General features: G+C 40.9%; 1 protein-coding gene across 1 annotated transcript in view; it reads right to left on the bottom strand.

Moving 5' to 3' along the window:
* Positions 1 to 8263: 8263 nt before the first annotated feature.
* The window catches only part of RPGR (retinitis pigmentosa GTPase regulator), a 193913-nt gene continuing 178812 nt past the window's right edge, over positions 8264 to 23364 (bottom strand). Inside the window, exons 12-15 of the mRNA XM_085622914.1 lie at positions 16576 to 16685; positions 13388 to 13453; positions 9235 to 10537; positions 8264 to 9168 (exon numbers count right to left, since the gene is read on the bottom strand). Of these exons, the coding sequence (XP_085479040.1) occupies positions 8351 to 9168; positions 9235 to 10537; positions 13388 to 13453; positions 16576 to 16685 (2297 nt within the window). The 3' untranslated portion in view covers positions 8264 to 8350. The remainder of the gene's footprint in view (positions 9169 to 9234; positions 10538 to 13387; positions 13454 to 16575; positions 16686 to 23364) is intronic.

Below are 23364 nucleotides of genomic sequence, written 5' to 3' on the forward strand. Positions count from 1 at the left end.
CTTCAAAGTAGCTATCCTTCGGATTAATTAGCTATTAACATATATCCATATGTTCCGCATACACATACTAACAGCAAGACTCCACAGCACAGCAAAAAAAGTGACTCCATTTTTGAAGAAAGGTCCTTGAACACTAGACTTAGGCAAAAGTCTAACTTTGTTATTTTGCCAGAAGTGACATTTCGTGTAAGGAATTCGAGAAATATAACATTCCAGGGGAGTCATTCTTTTTCCGTGTAAGAACAAACTCCCAATCACTGTTCAAGATGGTACATTTCTACCTCTTTTTCATTTGCCCTGGAGGTGGTCACACATGTTCCTTTTTTGGAACAGCTCAACTGCTCACAAATTCCTAGCAACACTACAAACTGACAATCCGGTACTCCATAGCGCTTCTATGATGTATCCAAACATTAGGAGGAGACTAAAAGGGTCTCAAGAGTGTGGTCCACCACAAAGCTTTTGCCCAGGTTGTAGCTGTTGGCAATTTGTTGATTTTTGGGGCGGTGTAGCTGCAAACATAGATGTTGCCTATTGGCCTCCCCCAGTAAATTAAGTCCAGTGATCAGGGGAAATGGGCCTCTTCATATTTCGTTTTTTTTTATTTATTGAATGCAGAGTATCAGTTTCACAATCATGATGGTTATCATCGGAACACACGTGGATGAAAGATGTATCATAAGCATTTTCCGTTCATCTGTTGTTACAGCAGCGACCATAGGAGGATCGTAAACATCGTTTTTATTTATCAAGGACAACTTTATTCACCACTTCTTCTTTTCTGCTTTCTTTGTCACAAGGTACTACACACTTGAGGAAACTACACGATTTCATGCCGGAGCAGGTAACTTGGAGATTGAACTTCACCAGTGCACTAGATTGGACTTCAGCACCTGGATACCCCTCGGGGTGATTAGCACACTCTACAAATACTGATTGATTGATTGTGCAAAATAGAAAGCAACTCATGATTGAATACTTGGTGCAAGGAAAGAGCTGTCTGTACCCAAAGCCACACTGTGGAGGAAAGATTTGCAGCCACTTTGTTGATTGGGATTTCAAACTCCCAATATTGGGTTGGCACGGATTCATAGCAGGCTGCTGCCCACCTGCCAAGGACTGTAACTACTACCTTCAGCTACCTTTCCGCTTGTTGAGGCTCTACCTCAACTCTGACCTGCTGACCTATGTTGTGTGGTGCTTCTTTAATATGGAACAGCATAGTGGACATTTTCTTAAGGCCATGAGTAAGCCCAATGCACTGCTGAGATTCAAGGTGGCCTTTCTCCCTGCTGACTTTGTTTGCAAGCCACCAATCAGCCCAAGGTATCCAGGGCCAAAAATACTGGAGCAACAAGACGGTCCCTCAAATGAAATCAGAAGAAGGTTGCTTGAGAAACTAACATCTGTATGTGCACATTGGTGGAGTGGTGAGCACACTCACTGTCAGTACTAACCTTTGCCTTGAGCCTTTGTTAATCTGTATGGGAGAGCACTCACTTGTGCTTTCCCATAACTCACTAACCACCAAAGTGTGAACATAAGTTCATTTTGAGCCTAAAATGGTAGGGTTTGAGTACAGTGTCCTGAGACACACTCGGGATTTATCTGTACTTGTCTTTTAGTGCAGAAGTCAAATACCTAGCTGGGTCACTCGCTATCTACATAACATGAAAAAGCGTATGTGGTGCTAGATTTTACCCTTGGTTATGTTGCCTCCCATAATAGTTGTCCTGTGGGCCAGACATACAGCTAGCCCACTCGTATCGCAATCCGTCCTTCCTGATTGTGGAGCAAGGACCCTGTAGTTGCTCGAACCAATATGGTCACGAAGGGTCTCCTTATAAAGGGGCCAGCAAACACTGACCCTAAGCAGTGAGATATGACAATATGCTCTGCCCCTAAATTCTGAACACTGACACACTTGATTTTGCATTTGATGGGAAAGTTGTTGTTCTTCTTTTAGAGGTCATACCGACTATATTGCAGATTTTTGAGAGATTTCTAATGGTTGTATCGATTACCGACAGTGTAAAGTGCTTACAAAGTAAATTTCATGTTTTCTTTGTTTACAGACAGTGTAGGGATTGCCATCAGCTTGGATCATGTGCAAATGGGATGCACTGTTATATCTGATGACCGTGTGTGGACATGTTGAAGTGTGTGTGTGTGTTTATTTTTTTTAAAAACCTGTAGCTGAAAAGTCCCCTCCTTATTGCAGCTGTCATAATGGTGTTGTACTGTACCTTCACGTAAGTGTCATATTAAGTTCTTTGAATTAGGAACTGACTCCATGACGCTGAAATACAAGAAGACTTGGAAGGCCAAAGTTCTATCGCAGACAGAGTACCGAGTGACCTGCTTGGTGAGGAAAACAAGCAATCACATCTATGATAAGCTAGGTTTTTCCTGCGACAAGGATCACAGAAAAAAGCCCGACAATCCATATGTGTTTAGCGGGGAGGAAAGAAAAATAAGAAAGTGGTCCATTCCCCATCCCAATAGCCAGCAACATTATTGCCTTAAGGCCTCACTACATAGCATTCATTTGCCCCTAAAACCCACCATCGCCTTCCCCCAAAGTACTGGAAGTTGCACCGTTTCATGTACTGTTGCTGGTGTACGGCCTTTATTTGTACCTAGTTAATAAGAAAAATAATGATAATCTTGCATGTATTGTATGTTTATAAGCATTGGTGTGGTTGGCTGGTTCAAATGTTTGGTACCAAAGTCATCCTGATTTCATTATACTATTTTCATGGAAGAATCTTGCATGGCTACCGTCTCTATGGCTAGAACCCTCAAGTCATTAAAACTTACCTGCAAAAATAAGACATATAAATCTGTTGGCGATTGTCCATGCGGCACCAGTGCTGATTTAACTGGCTCAAAATGACTTGGGCCTATATTGCCCCTATATAATATATAGTAAAATCAAAAGATAATAACTCATAATCCTGGTTGAAGAAACGCAATTGGTAACCATGGTGATTTAATACAAAAATCATGGAAATACATACAAAGAGAATAGATAATAAATAATTGAAGCATCTAATGTCAGACTGATCTTAATTTGTATACTGAAACATACGCACATATATTTATTCATCACAATGACTGATAACAGAAAATAAATACAATGCACATACAAAAAAAAAAAAAACACTTTTGCAGTAAAGAAAGATTCATGGCGTGGCTAGGACACCGGAACTTCGGAAAAACGAAACCACAACACAAGTATGACAAGAGATATGGATGCAAGTAGATCATGAATAATAAACAAAACACTGCAGATGTGCAAGGTAATGGCATACGGAGGATGTTGTACAAAAATTCTGGAGACTTTCACAACTTTGCCTATTTACCCACACTTATAGTTTCACTGACATTCGAATTGCTGAATGCATCTGCAAAACTAAAGCCCAAAGTTGCTTTAGAAATACAGGTTTGGCCAGGTTGCATGTAACACTGATGCAAAGAATACTGATTAACAATACAATTATTCAAGAGCATATAATCCACTCAATTCGAACACATGGTGGGCCCTATTCATAAAGATTTTCATTTAAGCAGAAGTGACTTACGTTTGTAGTACTGTAGGCTTACCCCTGAATTAAAGGAGTATGCCAAGGCGTATTCCTAGCTTACTTCTGAATTTTAAGAGGAGTCTACAGCAAGATCTTTGAGATTTGGTGCTGACATTTCTTTTGTTGCAGATTACTAGATTCCAAATTGCAAATGCACGGAGTTCTACCAAACAATGACTTTGTTTACGCACTTTTCTTTCATCAACTGCACAATATCAGCTTCCAATTAGGAGGGTCCAAGTGGCCTGGTGTGACGCGCAGATGCTACAGTAGGGGTAATTGTGGCCTTTTGGGGGACAACCCTGGGCACTCCAGAACTGCACAATAGTGAAAGACAGGCAGCTCAAGCACCCCGACACTAACAATATCCTGAATTATCGATTACAGCAGAAAAATCACTACAGGACTGGCCATGGCGGAGGCCAGTCCGAGCACAAGAGAGCCTATCACTGTGGACCACGAAATGCACTTTAAAAAAATTTAATCGGTGTCCCTTGAAATTAACCTACATAGTGTCTTGTGACCTCATGGTCTCCAGACCCTCTCACCCATTCTGTTTCACCTATCTCTGCTTCTTTGCCTTCTCTGTCTATTTTTCTTGTTAGATGTGCACTCACTGAATATAGGTTCTGCTCAAACACACCTCCCTGATCACCGCTTTCATTTTATTCAATTCATTCGCCCTCATGGCTGTGCAACTACAATTATTCTCAAGGTATGCTGCAGATTGTTCATGGATCTCTGTCTGAAATTCTGTTCCTTGTAGTGACTCTGCCCTCTGTGTCCACAATGGAATGTACAACTCACTCCCACCCTGTACATATTTCACCTTTAGTGGTGAATGGTCTGACTATATCCTCCCAAAAAAGCCTCCCTCTTTGCAGTTCTAATGCATACCCATGTTCAGAAAGAGGTGGTCTTGCCTAATACAAGACCTGTCTGGTTGAGGAAGTGGGGGGAGGTAGAAGAGGTGACTCTGTCACTTGGATGCTGCTTCCTCTACACATCTACCATTTCCAGCTGGTCAAGCACTCACGGAAGCAGGACCCTCAGTCTGTACTTTGCTTCCAACCTACGGGAATGACCGTTTATGTCCCACACAAAACGCATTCCAAATCACCACCTTAGATCATGGGTAGCCACAGGGCCTCTGTACTGGTCAGTCTGGGGAAGAAAGTCATGTGCACCACATTTGGGGTGTACATATTCAGGCACATATCTCCCTTTCATGTAGTGTGCATACAGCACCGCCTATCAGCCTTTAGGTTCTTGTGCTGGAGTCTGCACACTAAGTGGCACGTCTGGCCTACATCTCTCTTGAAATGGAGATGTATGACTTTGAAAGTAGTGACCCTTCCTGCTTTTTCAGTAAACAAGCATTTTCCTCTGTATCAAGGTGCATCTCCAACAAGAAATCTAAATTTCTAGTAGGTCACTTCAGGAATGAGTGAACCCTATAATGTTTAGTGCAATTATCAGGCTCTGTACTTTTCAAAATTTTGAAGGGCCATGGAACCAAAAAGTCTGTCTTCATGGACAACCACCATGCGATCGGCTGTTGCCCCTGCTGTGCTGATTAAGGAGCTCAGTAGAGGCACTGCGAGTAACTCTGCTGGCCGCAGCCTCCCTTTGAGGTGGCGAGTGTTCTCCCAGATCTCCAATGAATAGCATGTTGTTTTTGGTGATGTGAAGAAGTGCGTCCTCCTGTTCTCTGTGACCTTCAGCCTGGCAGCATACATTAATATACATTTGAAGTCTAGTTCTCGACATTAACTTTTCACTACCTGAAAGATATCCTTGATTGCTGCACTGAGTGCGTGTAATCAGTGTAATACCTCGTCCTTTGTACTGGGCTTCATTTCTGCTGCTTGAGAACTGCACTATCACATCTCTAGCGTGAAAATTAAAGAAGCAGGCAATAACAGCTTGATAGGGCACCCCAGGTCTCAGCATCAGGGCTAGCACTGTGTGTGCCATCCAGTGGTTATCTTTTGTAAAGACCACAAAGTGCAAGTTGTTGCGTTTTGACTTCTCATTGGCATCTTTCAATTTGGTGATAAGATTTGGGCTCCCTCCTGAAATGTAATGACAGGTTTCTGCTCTGGGGTGTCCACAGCCTCCTCAGTAGCTTGGGTCCTTTTCTCTACTTTCCTGAGGTCAGTACATATCAGATTAATTTCAAGGGACATCGATTCAATTTTGGGTACATTCACCTTTGTGAACTACACGCAACATCTGCATGGGGGAAGCATTAGATGTGGTAGGATGTTTCCGTGGCATCTGCCCAGGGAAAAACAAAGGGCTCCAGTTCTGATGGTGCAGGGCTGCATCAGCCTGCTGCAGGTCACACAAGAAACGATCAAAGGGGTATTTCATGGTTAAATGCATACACTTTATGGTACGCATCAGGGAGTAACACAGGCCCCAACTCCAGTGGTGTAGCAAGGGGGTGGGGGGCGATGGACTTCCTCCCCCCCACTCTTACCAGTGTCATCGCTAGCACCCCTTCAAGCTCTTACATATGGCCATGGGCGGCCACTGGTCTAGCTACAGCTCTGCTGAAGACCCCACTATATACATTAGGCCGGGTTTCATAAATTATCAGATAAGATGAAGGAAGAACAGGTGGCACCACTTTTGAGGGACTAAATGGCAAATTGCATTAGAGACAATCTAAAGAGTTAACACTCCAGAATCAAATGGACTTCTGGCTAAGTGTTACACACCTGCCTCTGATTTATTACTGGATATATTACTAGAAGTTTGGGTGAATGCACTGGAGAGGGGAACTTTCTATTCACCATGCACAAAGCAATTATAGGTAGTCAGGACCTAGAAGACCACAAGCCTTATGGGCTCCTACTGGTTAACATGGGTATTAAGATTATCAGCTAACCATCTGCGAGGAGACTGGTGAGGGTTGTGGCACACTGGGTGCAAGGAGATCCGTCTGGGCTCATCCCAGTTACGACTACAACAGTCAAGTACATAAACTAGCGAAGTGCAGCACTTTCCTGAGACAAACAAGTTGTAGTATGTAGTGGAATTACTTAACAGAGAGAAAGCTTTGAATCTGTTGTGTGGGATCACCTGTTTGAGGTGTTGGAACAATACAATTTTGGTCTGCAATTCAGTGGCTGCAATAAACTAATATACTTGCAACTGATGGCATGGGTGAAGACCAACGGTCTAGGAGAACCGGAGATTGACCACGGCACACAACAGGGCTGTCCCTTATTTCTACTTTTATGTGAGCTGGCACAGGAGCATTGAGGCAGGAAATGCATGAGTAGGCTGTATGCGTAAAGGGTGTGTCTGAACTGGTGACTCTAAGCCAACGATTTGTTGGTTTGCCTAGCGGAACCTGTAAGGTCGACCCCAAGGCTTTTGCCTTTGCTGGAGGAGTTCTGAGAAATGTCTGGCCTTATAATGAACTGGTACAAGTGTTTACCTTAGGCTGACAAAGGAGCACGCACCTCCAGTGCAAATAAATGCGATTGCAGGAAAGGGCACCGAAGTAGTCGGAGGTCCTCAGGGCACTCAATGTCAAAGACAATATATCAATAAACACAGGTAAAGAGGTAGGAGGTATTGATAGGTTGTTTGATTATTTGGACCACACTGCTGTTATCTCTGATCGCTACGGTGGCAGTGGTTAAGATGGCATTTCTGCTATTTGTCTCTAGGCCCAACATGCAATGATGTTTTTGGCATCGTTTGCGTTATATACCAATTTGGAGGGCGTGTTTTTTAATATGGGCTTATTCGAGGTCCAGAATTAAACTGGCCACTCTTATTCAGTTATGATCAGGAGGGCCTGGCACTCCCACATATAGAGTGCTATTAAATAATTTATGCATAACATAAATTGAATTATCATTTAAAAACTGTAATAATAAAAAAATTGAAAGTCTTTACCTATGTACGTCCACATTGATATGCAAGTAGTCTATATATATGCAGGGCGCTATTACTGGTATCTATAGTGTGTTATAAAACCGATCTCTGATATTGCAGATTTCTTTTTACAGCTCTGTTTTCAACCTTCCTAAACATAATTTGAATTTATCAGGAATTATATCAATTGGAAGACCATCCTGGCAAAATCAAAAAGGCCAAAGAAAGCTTCTGAAAGTTGGCTTTGAAATGTAGCCCATCTCCCATCCCAGAAGACAAAGGCACATATTTTGAACAAGTTGTGGATCTCCAAGGCAAGAGCACCGCAAGCATGATAAGTAGCTGCACAAGAGCCTTCACATAGATTGCATTAGTACAATCTTGGCGATTTCGTACAATATGGACACAATATCCAGTTGCATTGAGGTAGCACTACATTCTGAGAACAACTTTTACATTTCTGTCAAGTACATTAGCCTCTGGCTAAAGGTTAGACAACTTAAACCAGCATTGATTTGGGGTAACACAAGCTATCACTTGCTCCATTGTTTAGTTGGTAAATAAAATATGCATACCATTTTTTATGCTCATTCAAGCCACGTAACAACACACCTTGAAGGACATTAACTCAATTAGTCCGCGTCATAAAGGAATACGCCTTTACGTACTTGGGGGTCAAAAAATGTTCAACAAAATAGAAGATTGCTTTGGCTGAAGGTGGCAGTGGTCACTCGGGATGAACAGTTACTGCGATTTTAAAAGAGTAGTGAATAGTGAACCTGGCTGCATTGATAACGTCAGAGATACTGGCAGTCAATCAGAAGATAATTCTGTATTGGAAGGAGACCGACAGAGAATTACCTCTATCACTTTAAGCTAAGGTAGTGTGGTAGCACGTTATTCCAAAACTGCTCCGACTTCTGCATTTTGTGAATTACATGTGGTTTGGAATGCATTTTCTGTTTAGATCTTTGCATATTTTCTTTGTTCCTTTCGGCTTCACTGAGCTTTTTCTGTTGCATCTTCTTGTTTTCATTGTTTGATGTTTTTTTCCCTATTTCACTTTTATCATCTGCACTTGCTTCATTTTCAGTACCGTCCTCTTCTTCTTCATCCTCTCCATGTTCAGCCTCTTCATCGTCATCCTCATCTTCGTCCTCATCTTCATCCTCTTCTTCGTCCTCTTCTTCGTCCTCTTCTTCGTCCTCTTCTTCGTCCTCTTCTTCGTCCTCTTCTTCGTCCTCTTCTTCGTCCTCTTCTTCGTCCTCCTCTTCGTCCTCCTCTTCATCCTCCTCCTCTTCATCCTCCTCCTCTTCATCCTCCTCCTCTTCATCCTCCTCCTCTTCATCCTCCTCTTCGCCCTCTTCTTCGCCCTCTTCTTCGCCCTCTTCTTCGCCCTCTTCTTCGCCCTCTTCTTCGCCCTCTTCTTCGCCCTCATCTTCGTCCTCTTCTTCGCCCTCATCTTCGTCCTCATCTTCGTCCTCTTCTTCGTCCTCTTCTTCGCCCTCATCTTCGTCCTCTTCTTCACCCTCACCCTCTTCTTCATCCTCTTCTGCATCCTCCTCTTCTGCACCCTCCTCTTCGTTCTCTTCTGCACCCTCCTCTTCGTTCTCTTCTGCACCCTCCTCTTCGTTCTCTTCTGTACCCTCCTCTTCGTCCTCTTCTGCACCCTCCTCTTCGTCCTCTTCTGCACCCTCCTCTTCATCTTCTTCTGCACCCTCCGCGTCATCCTCTTCTCCCTCTTCATCACGTTTGTTGTCTTCACCCTCGTCTTCTTCTTCCTCCTCCCCATCTTCATCATCCTCTCCCTCTTCACCAGCCATATCATCTGTTGCATCATCTTCCATTTCTTTATCCTTGCCACCTTCATCTTCTTCACTGTTCTCATCTGTACCCTTTTCAGCCCCTTTTCCATACTCAAGTACTTTGTCTTTATTCTCTTTTCTTTTATTATTTCCCCCTTCATCCTCATCTTGTTCTTCTTTTGCTTCACTCTCTACTGCCTCGTCTTCTTCATGCTCCCTCTCTTCATCCTCTGTCTCAACCTCTTCTTCATCCTTTGTGTCATGCCCCTCAACATCAGCATTTTTCTCTTTATTTCCAGTTACACGCTCATCCTCACTGCCTTCGTCGCTCTCCGTTTTGTCTTCACTTTCACCTATACATGCTTCTCCTTTACTCTTTCCACCACCATGTCCAGTGCTTCTCATTCCTACAGATTCAATTTCACTTTCATTTCCTTTGTCTTTAAGTTCTCTCTTTTTTAGTCTTTTATTTGAGAACTTGTTTTCATGTTCACTTTGATGTCCTTTTCTCACTGTTGTGGCTTCTTTGCGATATTTGCTTCTCGGCCCATATTCTGAGGAACCACTCCTTAATTCCTCACTTGAAGAAGAGGACAAAGTAATTATTGCAGTTTGCTTCATGAACCTGTCCCTTTTGCTTAGGTGACTACCTTTCTGTTCTTGACTGCTTTTGACATATAAAGTTCCATTTGTGTTCGTTTTCTCAGATTTGCTCATATCTTTATTATTTTGGTCTGGTACAGCCTTACGTTTTTCTTTTCGCGCTATTTTAACCTTTGGTAAGGATTCAGGGCTAGTGACCACATTTTTAGGTTCTAATTGTTCATTTTTACCTAATTTCTCGTTCCCTGCATACAATTTCTGCCCAGAGCCTTGGACACGGCTACTTTTATCATGATGAACAGTTCTAGAATGAGAATTACCTTGCTTCTCTTTCTTTTGATATCTTTGGTGGTCTAGGCTTGCTTGGCTAGCAGCGAATTTTAATCTGCCGGCAGCAGCTGCCTTTTCTAATCTGCTTTTCATATAGAGTTTGACTGCCTCGGATTTATCCGTAGAGGACTCCGAACTGGTGCTACTGGATTGTTTATGGCCTGAGCCAGAACTATGCTCTGGTCGATCAGACATTCCAGTCTGCCTTTCGAAAGAGCCTCTTACTGACTGCGCACCTGGTTGCTTGTTGTTCTGGTACATTTTGGTATGCCCACCCTTACCATCAGATTTCATTTTCAAATTTATATGGTTCTTCTATTCCGCATGAGAAGCACAGAATGAAAAAGAAAGAAGGAAATAATTAAAAATAAGTGAAATGAAGGCACATAATACACGAGTTACAAAATTTCAAAGCAGAAGAGAAAAAAACCACAGGTATCGAACTTAAGAGAAGAAATAAGCAAAATAAACAATAAGAATGCAAAATGACAAAGGATGTAAACAAAAAACATGACAGTGAAGCAGATCAAGCAACCAGAAGTTGGTATTCAAGTAGGACAGTACAGTTTTCAGCAAGGGAGTAGCCAGCAAATTAAAATACCCTTCATTTTGATCAATACCTTGAATGCCACTGGGTGAGCGAAGAGGGTAAGGCCTACCGAATCTAGATGAAGTCCTACACTAACCGCTTCCGTTAATCTTTAAGCCTTTCGTGTATACATCCATCTACCCATCTTTTCATACTTTCATCCATCTGTCACCATTCCATCCATCCACCCTATCATTATTAGTTTTACATCCATCCACCCTTCCGCTCACACTTCCAAACATTCATAGCTTTTTACCCATCCATTCATTCGTCTTTATTCATCAACCAATTTACCTTCCTTTTATCAATCTAGCAATCCATTCTTCCACACCTCCATCCAGGCGACCATTCATCCATTTATCAAGACTTTTACAATTCCAGCCACTTTCTTTGTCTCACTCATGCAAATATTGTTTTATCCTTATATCCATCAGTCCATTCTTTTTACCCTTGTTTTTCGTCACAGTTACTTCCTTATTTTCATATGCCCTTCATTTAACTCTTCCTTCCCGCTCTCGCTTTCTTTCCTTCGGTTTTCCTCTTCAGTTCTTTGTTGTGATTAACTTTCCTTGCTTGACCTCTGTTATTAGCATCCCATATTTTTAGGAGCTTCTGTCAGCAGAGCTGCAGACAGGAAAGGCTCATAAATAAAGGAGTGCAACACCAACCCCGCTTAAGCTGCATAAGCGGGGGGGTTCACAACGCCACTGGTTTTCAGTGTCTGGTAGACAATGTAAATGGCTGCCCACAGTGACTGCGCCAATTGAGTTTCTCATTGTATTACAGTTCTGTACATCTTTTGGAAGCTACTTTGTAACGCATCTAAATAACATTGTTTTTGGGTATGTATACCAATAGAGATTTCTTTTTTTTACTTCTCATACTGGTGAAATGTGTTTTAATAATGAAGCATACAATTGTGAAATTATATATATATGGTGCTAAAAGGTCACCACATAATTTCCGAGGGAAGCCTTGTCTCTATCCTCCTCACTTTGGTGCCTGATTTTCCACCCTCCACAGCAATGCAAGCAAACCAACTTGAGCTCTCAAAGAAAGTTTCACCATCCACCAGCCATGCTAAAAGCACCATCAAAAATGCAAGGCACTAGTCCCAGCACACATACTCACAGTGCACACAGTCTCATTGCCATGAATGTGCCGCACATACACAACATACACACATGCACTGAACATGCATATTGAATGTCAGCACAAGGCTGTTGGCGAAGAAAAGCCTGGTCAGGACTAGTAATTCATAAAATATGTAAGCTATCACCAATTTTTCATGTCAACAACCCAGTAAATTGCCAACAGTCCCATGTTGAGAAAAGAAGGCACGCATCGTGCACTCCTCCAAGTGTTTTGGGACCTTGGTATTACCATTGCATTACACCATGGACAGCCCAAAGTCCTCACACAAGTGTCAGATTAGTGTGTTAGCTGGGCAATAAAAAGAGAGTCAGAGCACAATATCAAGGTCTGCTTTAACACTGAATTTTCCAAGCATAAATGTTGTAACACTAGAACTAGGTATTGGAAAGAATCCAAATTATGGCCAAACTTAAGGAGTTATTGGCGCCTAGACTCTGAGAAGGTCTGCTGAATTGCTTTCTTGAGTGCCTGGGAAAGGGAGACTTCTCCCATTAGCCACGGTTCCACGCTTCACTTAATAATATAAGTGAAAGGTGTCAAGCATCTTCTTTTAGACTGCCCCCAATAAGAGGAAAAAAACACAAAAGCTAAAAACATTTTTAGCAATTGTGCAGCTTTTGATTGCAGATGAAAACTTACGTAGAACTGACTAACAAGGCACCAACCTTCCCCGTGCTTCAAAGTATAAAAAATCAGGGACAAAAATCACAGCAAATTGGCAATTAATGGGATAAAAAATGAGGGAATAAATGTCTTGAGTTGCATCTATCACTTGTAGATACCTCCTTATATATGATTTAAAAGGGAACTGATAGCATAAGAAAAACTCCATATTCCATCTTGGATTAGGAATCTACAATACATTTCCTTAGATACACTATCATCTTCAAAAGAGCAGATTATAAGACTCTCCACGCTTCCTTCCTGAAATGCATGGTGTTGTTAAGACATGACAAGAAGAAGCCAAGTTTGTACTCAGGTTCTGCTTTCATAGGTGTACATTCCATACAACTCACAGTACAACCCTCTAGGTGATTGAAAATGTGGAAATGCCTATGCGGTCTTTGTAGTGGCCGCAAACAAGTACCTGCCAAGCACGGTGTACAGCCACATGATGTAAGAAGAACACGGATAATTCCAGTTATAATGAATGAATGATCCGAGCAACACGATAGTCTCAGTGGCTGAAACCTGAAGCTGCATAACACTTACTAGAGCGAGCATTAATTACCGTTATCAAGATGAATGACAAAAAAACATATTTATTTTAAAACTAGTGACTTTGTAAACTTGTGAAAAAAGTCAAGCAATTAATCCCAATACAAACTTGTTGGACACAAATAACAGTTATCCTGACAACAGAAAAGCAGTTGGAACTGACTTTACATGGACCTTCGGGCAAACCCTAACAAGCCTCTTACCTTTCGCTTTGCAACTGGTGACAATTCTAAGGACTGTTTGGCAGTATTTAAGGTCATCATATGAGTCTGAAAAAGAGAAGAATAGAAATTGAACTAATTAAAATACGCCCACTCATCGTTCCCAAACTAAATATATCTGATATTAATAAAGAGGCGTGCTGTGTCACAAAAAACCAGTGTACAGGTCCGAAACAAAAAACAGGACAAATCCATTTGTCCATTTTTTCTGCTTGCATAACACAGAGTTACGCAAACCGATTTTTGTCTGTATAGACCACTGAACATTTTGCAGGAGGAAAAAAGGAAAAAGCGGATGGTGAAACCATATATAACATTGCCTAAAATCCATTTTAAGTGATTTAATACAGTAATAATCAAACACGGTCCAATGTTTAAAATGTAAGAAATGGAGGACATTAATTTTACCTCCTTCCGAAAACATAAACAGAAAAAATAGTGAAAAATATTGAACGTGCTCAAAAGATGAGTTAGGAATAAGGAAAGGACAGTTTTAAAAGAGGTTCCAAAACAGTTATCAAAAGAGAGGTATTAGAAGCCTCTTCCTTGGTTCTCATCCTCTTTTTACCATGTTGTGAAGATTACTTTTGGTGCTGCTTCTTGAGCTTTTTCTATATTCGGGGATTGAAAAAGGCCTCCTTCCCTTAGACTGCAATTTTGACTTCTATATTGAGGCTATCATAAACATAGCCTCCCTTTCACAGCACACAAAGAACAAGATGCTGCTTCATGAGAACCCCCAAAACACAAGTACTCAGGATATGGATCTAGTGTTAATGAAGGCTAGAAAAAACATAAATGATGTCACCAAGGCCTAGGTGCGATATATAGGCAAGAGAGAAAAGTAACTGGTTTGTAATCCTGGTTCTCTTACAAAAGAATCTTCATTAGTCATAAGGACTGAATAGATCCACCCATGCATGAGAGCCCGCAGCACTTTTAATATACATATACAAATGTAAATAGCATTTTTTTAAAAAGGTAATTTTTAAAAAGGAGGAAAAAGTTTGGAAGCCTATCTGTAGGCTATAATGGTCCAATGAATTGAATTTTTCACACAACCATCCTTAAGGGAAAAAGTCAGCTCTATTGAAGTAGAGACCATAAAGACATTTTGTAAACCTATCTTAAAGGAAAAATAATAGAAACCAAGGACAACACAGGTAGATATGTGGCAGCCTTTAAAAGCTGAAAAACGGACACTGCCCCTTTATGGAAACATATTCTCGCAGTAACCCATCATTCGTTATTGTATCCTGGAACACTGTCGCCCATTTGTGACTGAAAAGAACTTTCAAAACTTTATGTGCTAGCACTATTCAATTGATTTCAATGTTTTTGTTTGTTTTGTGGATTAAATCTTCTATGAAAGAATCACAAACGCAAAGGACATTCAGCAGTCACTGTAAACTCACCAGAAAGCATTAAGATCACTAGTGCTGAGGCATCCATCATTGAACATGAAAGTAATTACAAAAATCTCAGAAATTGAACAGAAATGTTTTTGGAAAAAAACACCCAGCTCTGAAGAACAGGTTCAAAAGCAAATCATCTCTGTACCAATCCACATTTCAGATATCAAAAACAGCAACTCCTTATTCCACTACTCAGTATCGACAGTCCCTCAAGCCTGTAGTATTAATACATGTCTGAACAGATCACGAATTCAGAGAATAAAGAATTTATGATAGAGCTATTGCAGTCAAATTAGGATTCTCCACGACTCTGTGCCGCTGCAAAGACTTCCGGTTCTCCATCACTGCAATGGAAATGCAAACGTATACAGAGGCACATTTCGTTTTTTCCAGACACACTGAATCCTTTCTCATTAATTTACTCGTTCTTCCTCCAAATGATAGAGACCTCAGGGGTTCTAAGGGTGAGTATTTGCCAAGAGGAATATCTAACCACTCCCCTCTGCTAATGACTATAAATGCACAAAAATTAGGCACCTTAATAAGTGAAACTTAAAGACTGCAAACTTTTGGATCCACTCAGAAAATATACTGTCACTGACAGTGCGGGGTCAGATCAGTAGACCATATTGATTTGGGTTATCTTATTAACAAGAGCAAACCTTAGACACATGGGAGCCTGGGTAAACAACTATTATGAAAAAGAGTGGGTCTCAATGGTATAATTCTGTTCAAAATTATATTTTGTTGGCATATATTACAGTTCACAATTAATGCACAAAATAAATCATGCGAACATTACTCCTTACCACAAAAGGTTATAGTTCATCAACTTTTGGCAATTTTGAACAAAAATATAAAAGTGTTAAAGTGCAATGTGTCCCAAGCTAGCACAACCAAAAAATAAACAACATATACAATAAAATCAGTGAAAAGCTCAGACTGTGTGTTTATAATAAACAACCCTAAATAATATTTAGTCCATAGGCCTAGTATGCCTGTGCCTGTTATCCAAATCAGGCCTCCAATAGTTTAATTATTGTTACTGTGTCAATGACGTTTCAACCCTTTCTGCTACTAACAGGGACTAATCAGGACTAGGTGGTACTTGGGCATCCTAAGAAATTAAGGGCTCTAGTAGGATACTGGGAGTGATTGCAATGATGGATAAGTTGTAACCAGGCGGAGTGGAATTATATGTGGTAATTCTACTCAGTTCAACTTGTAATGATGGCCTTAGTGTGCGAAAAGCTGTTACAGTTTAATTTATTTCACGGAATAGCCATGTCAAACTTTATTAGAGATCCTTGCAGTCTGAAAGACTAATAATTAATTACTATAAGTAAGTCATTCATACCCTTTTATCTTGTCCATGATATTATGTTTCCGCTAAGGTAAACTCATACCCTTCACAAACAACAATTATGCTAGTTAGTGATTTTTGGCGACCTTGGTAGAGATGATACTGGGATTTGATTTCTTGATGTTTTGATGTGAGTGTGTACCCTTCTCTCAGACTGTTCTTTTCTATCACGCTTTCAGGTCTCCCCAAACCCTACTGAAGCTTCTATGACTTTTGAAACTTGCACTTCGAAGTAGTAAATAACAAATCATAACATTTTGAGCTTAATTTTCAGGTAGACTTAAAAGAACTGGGTATACTTCCTGCCTTCTTTTCTTTAACGTCATGTATTTTCTGATAGTACTGTAAGTGCTCGCTCAATTGCAAAAAAATAAATAAACTCAATGCATTACCATGTTTAAAGGGTCGATGGTGTCTCCCAGGCCTCCGTGCTGGCTTTCATTGTCGGAATCATCATCCATAGAGATAGCTTTCACTTCATCAATCACCTGCTTTTTCACATCTAAATAAAGAATCACTTGTTAAGTGACACCAACCACCCTACATAAAAATCGGAACCAGCAACAAACTGAGAAACGTAATCTTATAACTGCTTCAGATATTTTGGCACATTTTGAGGGGGTTGCAGTCCTATGCCTATGGTATTTATAATGCAAGTCCACATTTGGTACTGAAACCATCGAAGGAAAAAACTCACAATAAAAAGCATTTGCATGGATTGTGCATGATAAAATAAACAGATGTGCAGAAGGCAAGCTTCCTGCCTACTATTGGTTGGAGAAAAAAGAGCCTTCAAATCTAACATAATGTGCAGCAGCAAGTAAACATATAATGTAAATGGCGTTGAACACGCGTACTTGAAATAAGGACAGTGAAATGAGAAATCCTTCTTAGATGTAAAGTGCCTGTGTATTTAATCCTAAATTATAACTCGTAGCATGGACTACGGTTGCAACTTTCGAGTACTTCATTCAAATTTCAAATGCCTTAAACCAAGAGGCAAACTCACCTAAAAAGCACAGCTATACTATACTTTTGAAATTAAAAAAAAGTCTTTTTTTCTACATTCTTAAAATGGTAATGAGCAAACATACGGTAGCATATAAGAATAGGTTTTTTATGAAGCACTTTCACACACATAAATGAAGCCTTACATTTCAAAACGCTGTGAAAATAAGTTAAGGAATTTCTGATACATGGGAAGGAGGGGGAGAAGACTTTGAAAGTTACGGGCCTGGTGCAGGGTGAGGAAGGGCCACATTCGTTAGAATCATTAAAATAAGGGGGAAAGGGCTCCAGTTAGGCCATAGGGTAATGTAAAAATTGAAAACTTTTGGAAAATGTCTGACAAATGTCCCGAATGCCAACGCCTATTTGCTTATTATCATGTTATGATTTCCGACCAAACAAACATATTTTGAAAAAGCACAGGCAAAGATTGACCTTCTCAACAGATTTGTTATTCTAACAGGCAACATCATTTTATCTCTAATCCAAGGTTTGAGAATGTCATCACCTATGGATGGATTTTCGGTGGCTGAAATGAAGCCCATTTAACGGTATTCCATACCGCCAGTTACAGGGCGAGAGGGTTCGGGGAACACAATCTACCCCAGAACATGTTTCAAATGGCAGCCCAACAAGATAAACCAAAAAAATGTATTTAAGTGCATTGTTACCCAAATATCAAAAAAGTGCTTGAACAAATAAAGCAGAACCTGCAAGAATCAATTGTTGGAAAGCAAAACACAATAACAACAGTAGCCTCCTGTACCTAACCCAACTTTACATTATATAGGCCAGACTGGCCTTTTATGCCACTGGACGTTGCCCTGGGGTTAACTGCATCAGGCACGGGGGGCTTACGAGAGAGGGGGAAAAAAGCAGCCCAGATGAGAGGAAGGTGGAAAAAAAAGATAAAAGAGCGAGAAGGAGAGAAAGAGAATGAATGGATGAAAAGAGAGAGAGACGAGGAAGGAAGGCAGGCTGGGTTGAGCATTTTTGCCAGGGCTACTTTTGGTTCCCAAAGTACGACTCTGGAGATATGATAAAATGGAAAGCTCAGAGATGTGTGGCATGAGGACTACATATTCTCGTTTTAATTTCTGAAATGTAAATATGTTTAAAAAACAGCAAGAATTTCTGTTATGAATCACCTCAAAGATTTTATCTCAGCCAATAGGAATGCTCTCCGAAAATCTAGTCCCTGAACCTGCTTCCTGTCACTTCGTTAAGAACAACTGGTTTACCCTTGCAAGTTAGGGCTTGGTGTACTAGGAGGCAGGTTGGAAAAAGATGTAACAAGTTTTGTGACCTGTCACTGATTTTGCGATGTGACCTATATACTGATAGGTTGCATCACAAAATATCCAGTTACAAGGGGTCGCAGAACTACCAGCCTAATAAATATTAATTAGGCAGATCGCTATTTGTGATTGGCTTCTAACAGAGGGATGGTACGCAAGAAAGAGTAGACTACTATCCCTGTGTTTGCATTCACAAATGGGAAACTTTTGGTTTCCTTCACGCAGCCCGTGTTCCTGAAAGGAACAAGAAAAAAAAACAAGTTCTCTGTAAGGTAAAATATCAGAGGGAGTAGGCAGAGGTGCCACTACCACTGCCTACGCCCTTGCTGACACTGCTGACGAAATTCACAAAACGGAATCAGTTACCACCTCCTTTGAGGTATCCATAAGTGATCAACTGCTTGAAATGGCTATTGTGGGTACAAACCCTTGATACATAACATAGCAACTTGCAATTCAGAGTGGATGCAACTGTCGTTTATTGGGATTCTGACTGAATTGCAAAACCTATTCTGTATGCTGGATAGACTATTCTGACTCATCAAATGGGGTTAGTACATAGAAAGAAAAGTCATCTGCAAAGCAAATAATCCCAAACTAGCAACACTGGAACTAGAAATAACACAACTTGAAAGGGCGCATACTAAAACCCTCGATAAAGGCACCCTCGCTCTTCTTATACAGAAAAAAATATGACTATAACAAAACCCTGAGTGAAAGAGCCGGTGTTTGGATAAATACATTTAAAGGCCTCAATCTATTTAAAGCTAACAACGCAGAAAAAAGGCTAGCCACCTACTTCAAACATAAACAAAACCAAAAAAAATCACAGCACATATACTAAAAACATAACGCACAGAAAATCGTAGACACCTTTAAACAGTTTTACGAAATGCTATACCTGAGTGACCAAACCATCGACACTACCAAGAACTACTTAAATAGAATTCAAGTACCTCACTTATCGGAAGAAGATAGGCGTCCCTTAGAAAACCCATCACTATTGCTGAAATCTCCAAAGCAATTAGCACACTTAAAGAAAACAAAGTTTTATAAAACATTCGCCAACTTACTCCAACCAACCATGCTATCATTATTTAACCACATCGTCAAGTCATGTACTGTTTCAGGTACAATTGCAGAAGACAATACTGTCATAATTCCAAAAGATGGAAAAGACTTGACACTTCCCAAAAACTACAGATCGATATCTTTGATAAATTTAGACAGCAAAATCTATGCAAAGATCTTAGCCAATTGCCTCAACACCTTCCTCCCGCAATTGATAAGTTACTACCAAGTCGGCTTCCTAAAAAAACATACGTCAAATGTTAATACCCGCCTCTTATGCCATGCCCTTAATAACGTGAAAACTTCCCCCTTGGCCTCTGTCACAAAAACACTAGACGCTGAGAAAGCGTTTGACAGAGTATCATGGACCTTACTCAAACATTGCCTAGAAGCCTTCAACCTAGGAGAAGAGTTTATAAAGATGGTCATGGCCCTCTACAAAAACCCAACCGCTCGCATCTTTATCAACAACTCCCTATCACTCCCACTCAAATTGCAAAAGGATACTAGCCCCCTCTCCCTATCCCTCTTCCTACTAGCACTGGAACCGCTTCTCCTTGACATAAAGAACAACCCTAACATTGCTGGAATTTATATTAAGGGCAAATGTGTCTAAATTGCCGCTTATCCGGACGATATTTTAATAGTCACAGAAAACCTAGGCCCATCTACAAATCCAAAGTTAAACCCCTTAACCTCTATAGCACAAAAGGGAATTTAGATAGTTTGGGCCTTACTTGGCAGAACCACTACATAAAATATCTCGGGATAGAATTTGGATCAGATCTGATAGATACAACAAAACATAACGAAAAAGTCACCCTTCAAAAAACAAAAATACTCCCGAACAGGGCACCTAAATTCATCACTTGGTGGGGCAGAATACAGACTATAAAAATGATGATCACACTAATAGTTAATTATCTAATTAGCAAGCTTTCCTTACTCCCATCAGATGACTTCCACCCACAAATAGACAAACTGATCTCAAAATGTATATGGCAAAACAAAAAAGTAAGAATAACACTGAACAAAACTTATATTAAACACACTAGGAGGTGTCAACGTGGCCAATTTTAGGGAGTACTAAACTGCCTTGTTAGCCAAACAGGGCACATACTGGATTCCATTCCATTTATCCATTTATAGAGCGCTTGGTTACACCAAACGGTGTGTCCCCGCGCTGCGACATAGGAGAGAGAGAACTGTTACAAAAGGAGAGGCGCATGCTATATATCTATGAGATTTCAATCCTGCTATAGAGCCATGTTTTTAGTTGTTTACGGAATTTTTTTCGGATGTCTCTGTTCTTAGGGCTATTGGCAGAGTGTTCCAAGTTTTTGCCGCCAGGTACCTGAAGGAGCGGGCTCCTAGTCTGGCTTTGTATATCCTTGGTACCTTCACCAAGGCCTTCCCTGAGGACCGCAGATTCCGACCAGGTGTGTATTCCATTAGGAGAGAATGAAGATATTTGGGGCCGCACTTCTTGAGGATGCGATGGCCATAGCACAATGCCTTAAAAGTAACCCTCTTTTCTACTGGCAACCAGTGCAATTCTTTCAGGGCATTCTCAAAGTTTGCTCTTCTGGGTAAGCCGAGTACCAGACGGGCAGCGGCGTTTTGTACCCGCTGCAGTTTGGCTAGTCCTGTTTTAGTGGCTCCGAGATATAGGACATTGCCATAGTCCAGTTGCGAGGTTATTGTCGCATGGACGATTGTTTTCCTGGCACTAGAAGGCAGAAGATCAAGGATCTTTCGCAGGATTTTTATAGCTCCATAGCATTTGGCCACAACCTTATGAATCGGGTTGTTGAAGTTCAGCTCAGAGTCGAAGTAAATTCCTAAGTTTTTGACTTCAGTTTTCGGGTTGGGCAGTTGGCCTAAAGATTCAGGCCAACATGCAGATGACCAAATGGTTGGTGATCTGCCCACCACCATTACCTCTGTTTTATTTCCATTTAGTTTGAGGCAGTGGTTGGACATCCAGTTCGCGACCTCTGATAAGCATTTCGAGAAACGCGTGGCTGCTTGCTCCTCATTTTGTGATAGCAGAACAATTAGCTGCGTATCATCAGCGTATGAAACAATCAATACATTATGTTGTTCCACACGCTCTGCTAGGGGACCTACATATAGATTAAAAAGAGTAGGACTCAGTATTGAGCCCTGAGGGACCCCCTGAGTGAGAGGCACACTCTTGGACAGGTAGGGTTTTTGAGCCACTCTAAAACTTCGGCCAGAGAGGAAGGAGACCAACCAACTCAAGGCCTTATTCCTAATGCCACATGTTTCCAGTCTTTGTAGGAGTAGCTCACGTGATACGGGGTCAAAAGCCACACTGAGATCAAGAAGGATCAGCGCGGCAGTATCACCTTCATCGGCATGTTTCCTCAGTGCTTCCGTGGCAAGGAGTAGTGCCGATTCAGTTGAGTGAGCGCTTCTAAAACCTGACTGTGAAGGGTGTAGTAGATCATTTTTATTTATGTGATCAACTAATTGTTTGTTGATTATTTTCTCCGCAACTTTTGCTACAAATGGCAAGAGAGAGATTGGGCGTAGGTTTTCTAATACTGTATGTTTAATTTATGGCTTCTTTTTCAGAGGTTTAACAATAGCCTGTTTCCATTTTGCGGGGACCAGACCTTCTTGGAAGGAGCTAGAAATAATATCTGAAATATATGGCATAATAGGGTTGGCGCCCTCCATTATTATATCTGGTCTTGCAGCATCTACGGGGGAGCCAGATTTTATTCCTCTAGCTATATCAGTAAGTACAGCTAGATTGTAGATAGTAAATACGTCTAGCGTCCCTCCTACGTATGGTCTTTTGTCAGAATTATTGGTGCTGGTACCTAGTCTAGCCTCTATAGGGAAGGTGTCGTAGATGTTCTTTACCTTCATGGCGAAAAACTCAGCTATCTTATCGCAACTCTCCCTAGAGGTGGGTTGTTCATTAAACTCTTTCTGCGTTGTTAGCGACTTTAATATGGTAAATAATTCCTTAGGGGCATTTCTGGCTCCTTCAATTCTTTCTGTGTAGAAAGTGCCTCTAACTTTCTTAATTTGTGAGTGATATTGTTTGAGCTTGTGCTTATATTCTTCTCTGGCCCTATTGCAGTAGTCCTTCCTCCATGTTCGTTCAAGCTTCTTACATTTCCTTTTGGCCTCTGCTAGTTCCTTGTTAAACCATAGTGCAGTAACCCTATGCCTTTTTGGAATCCTCGTACTCCATGGTGCTATCTCGTTTAGCGTCTCGGAGATCCATGAGTCCAGTTGGTCATTCGCTAGGTTAATGTCTTTATCCAATTTGGGTTCCCTTACTATTAATGCCTGAGAAAAGGAAGTTCCATTTCCTTGTAGTAATTTCCTTCCTAGGCTGTGTGAGTTTTTTTTATATGTGAGGGTATTGAGAAAGGGACCAGGTAGTGGTCTGACCAAGGGATTTGCCAAGGTGCTCCAACAACTAACTCCTCACAGTTAGTGTAAATTGGATCTAGTATATGACCTTTTTGATGAGTTTGGGTTCCTACTTTTTGAACCAGATTTAATGTCAGCAGGTCCTTACATAGAGTACATATTTCAAGATTCTGCTTATTGTCAAAATGAATGTTTAGGTCACCAAGCACCATAAAATTGTTATGTCTGAGTGCTGGTTGCACTATTTTTTCTTCCAGACTTGCTATAAATTTAGTAGTTGGGCCAGGTGGTCTATACATTAGAAACCCAGCTATTGTAATACCCTCTATGGTTGATAGAATAAATAAAAAAGCTTCACAGTTATATATGTCAGCTTGTTTGATATCA

Source organism: Triturus cristatus, chromosome 8, assembly GCF_964204655.1.
Source record: "Triturus cristatus chromosome 8, aTriCri1.1, whole genome shotgun sequence".
Taxonomy (NCBI): domain Eukaryota; kingdom Metazoa; phylum Chordata; class Amphibia; order Caudata; family Salamandridae; genus Triturus; species Triturus cristatus.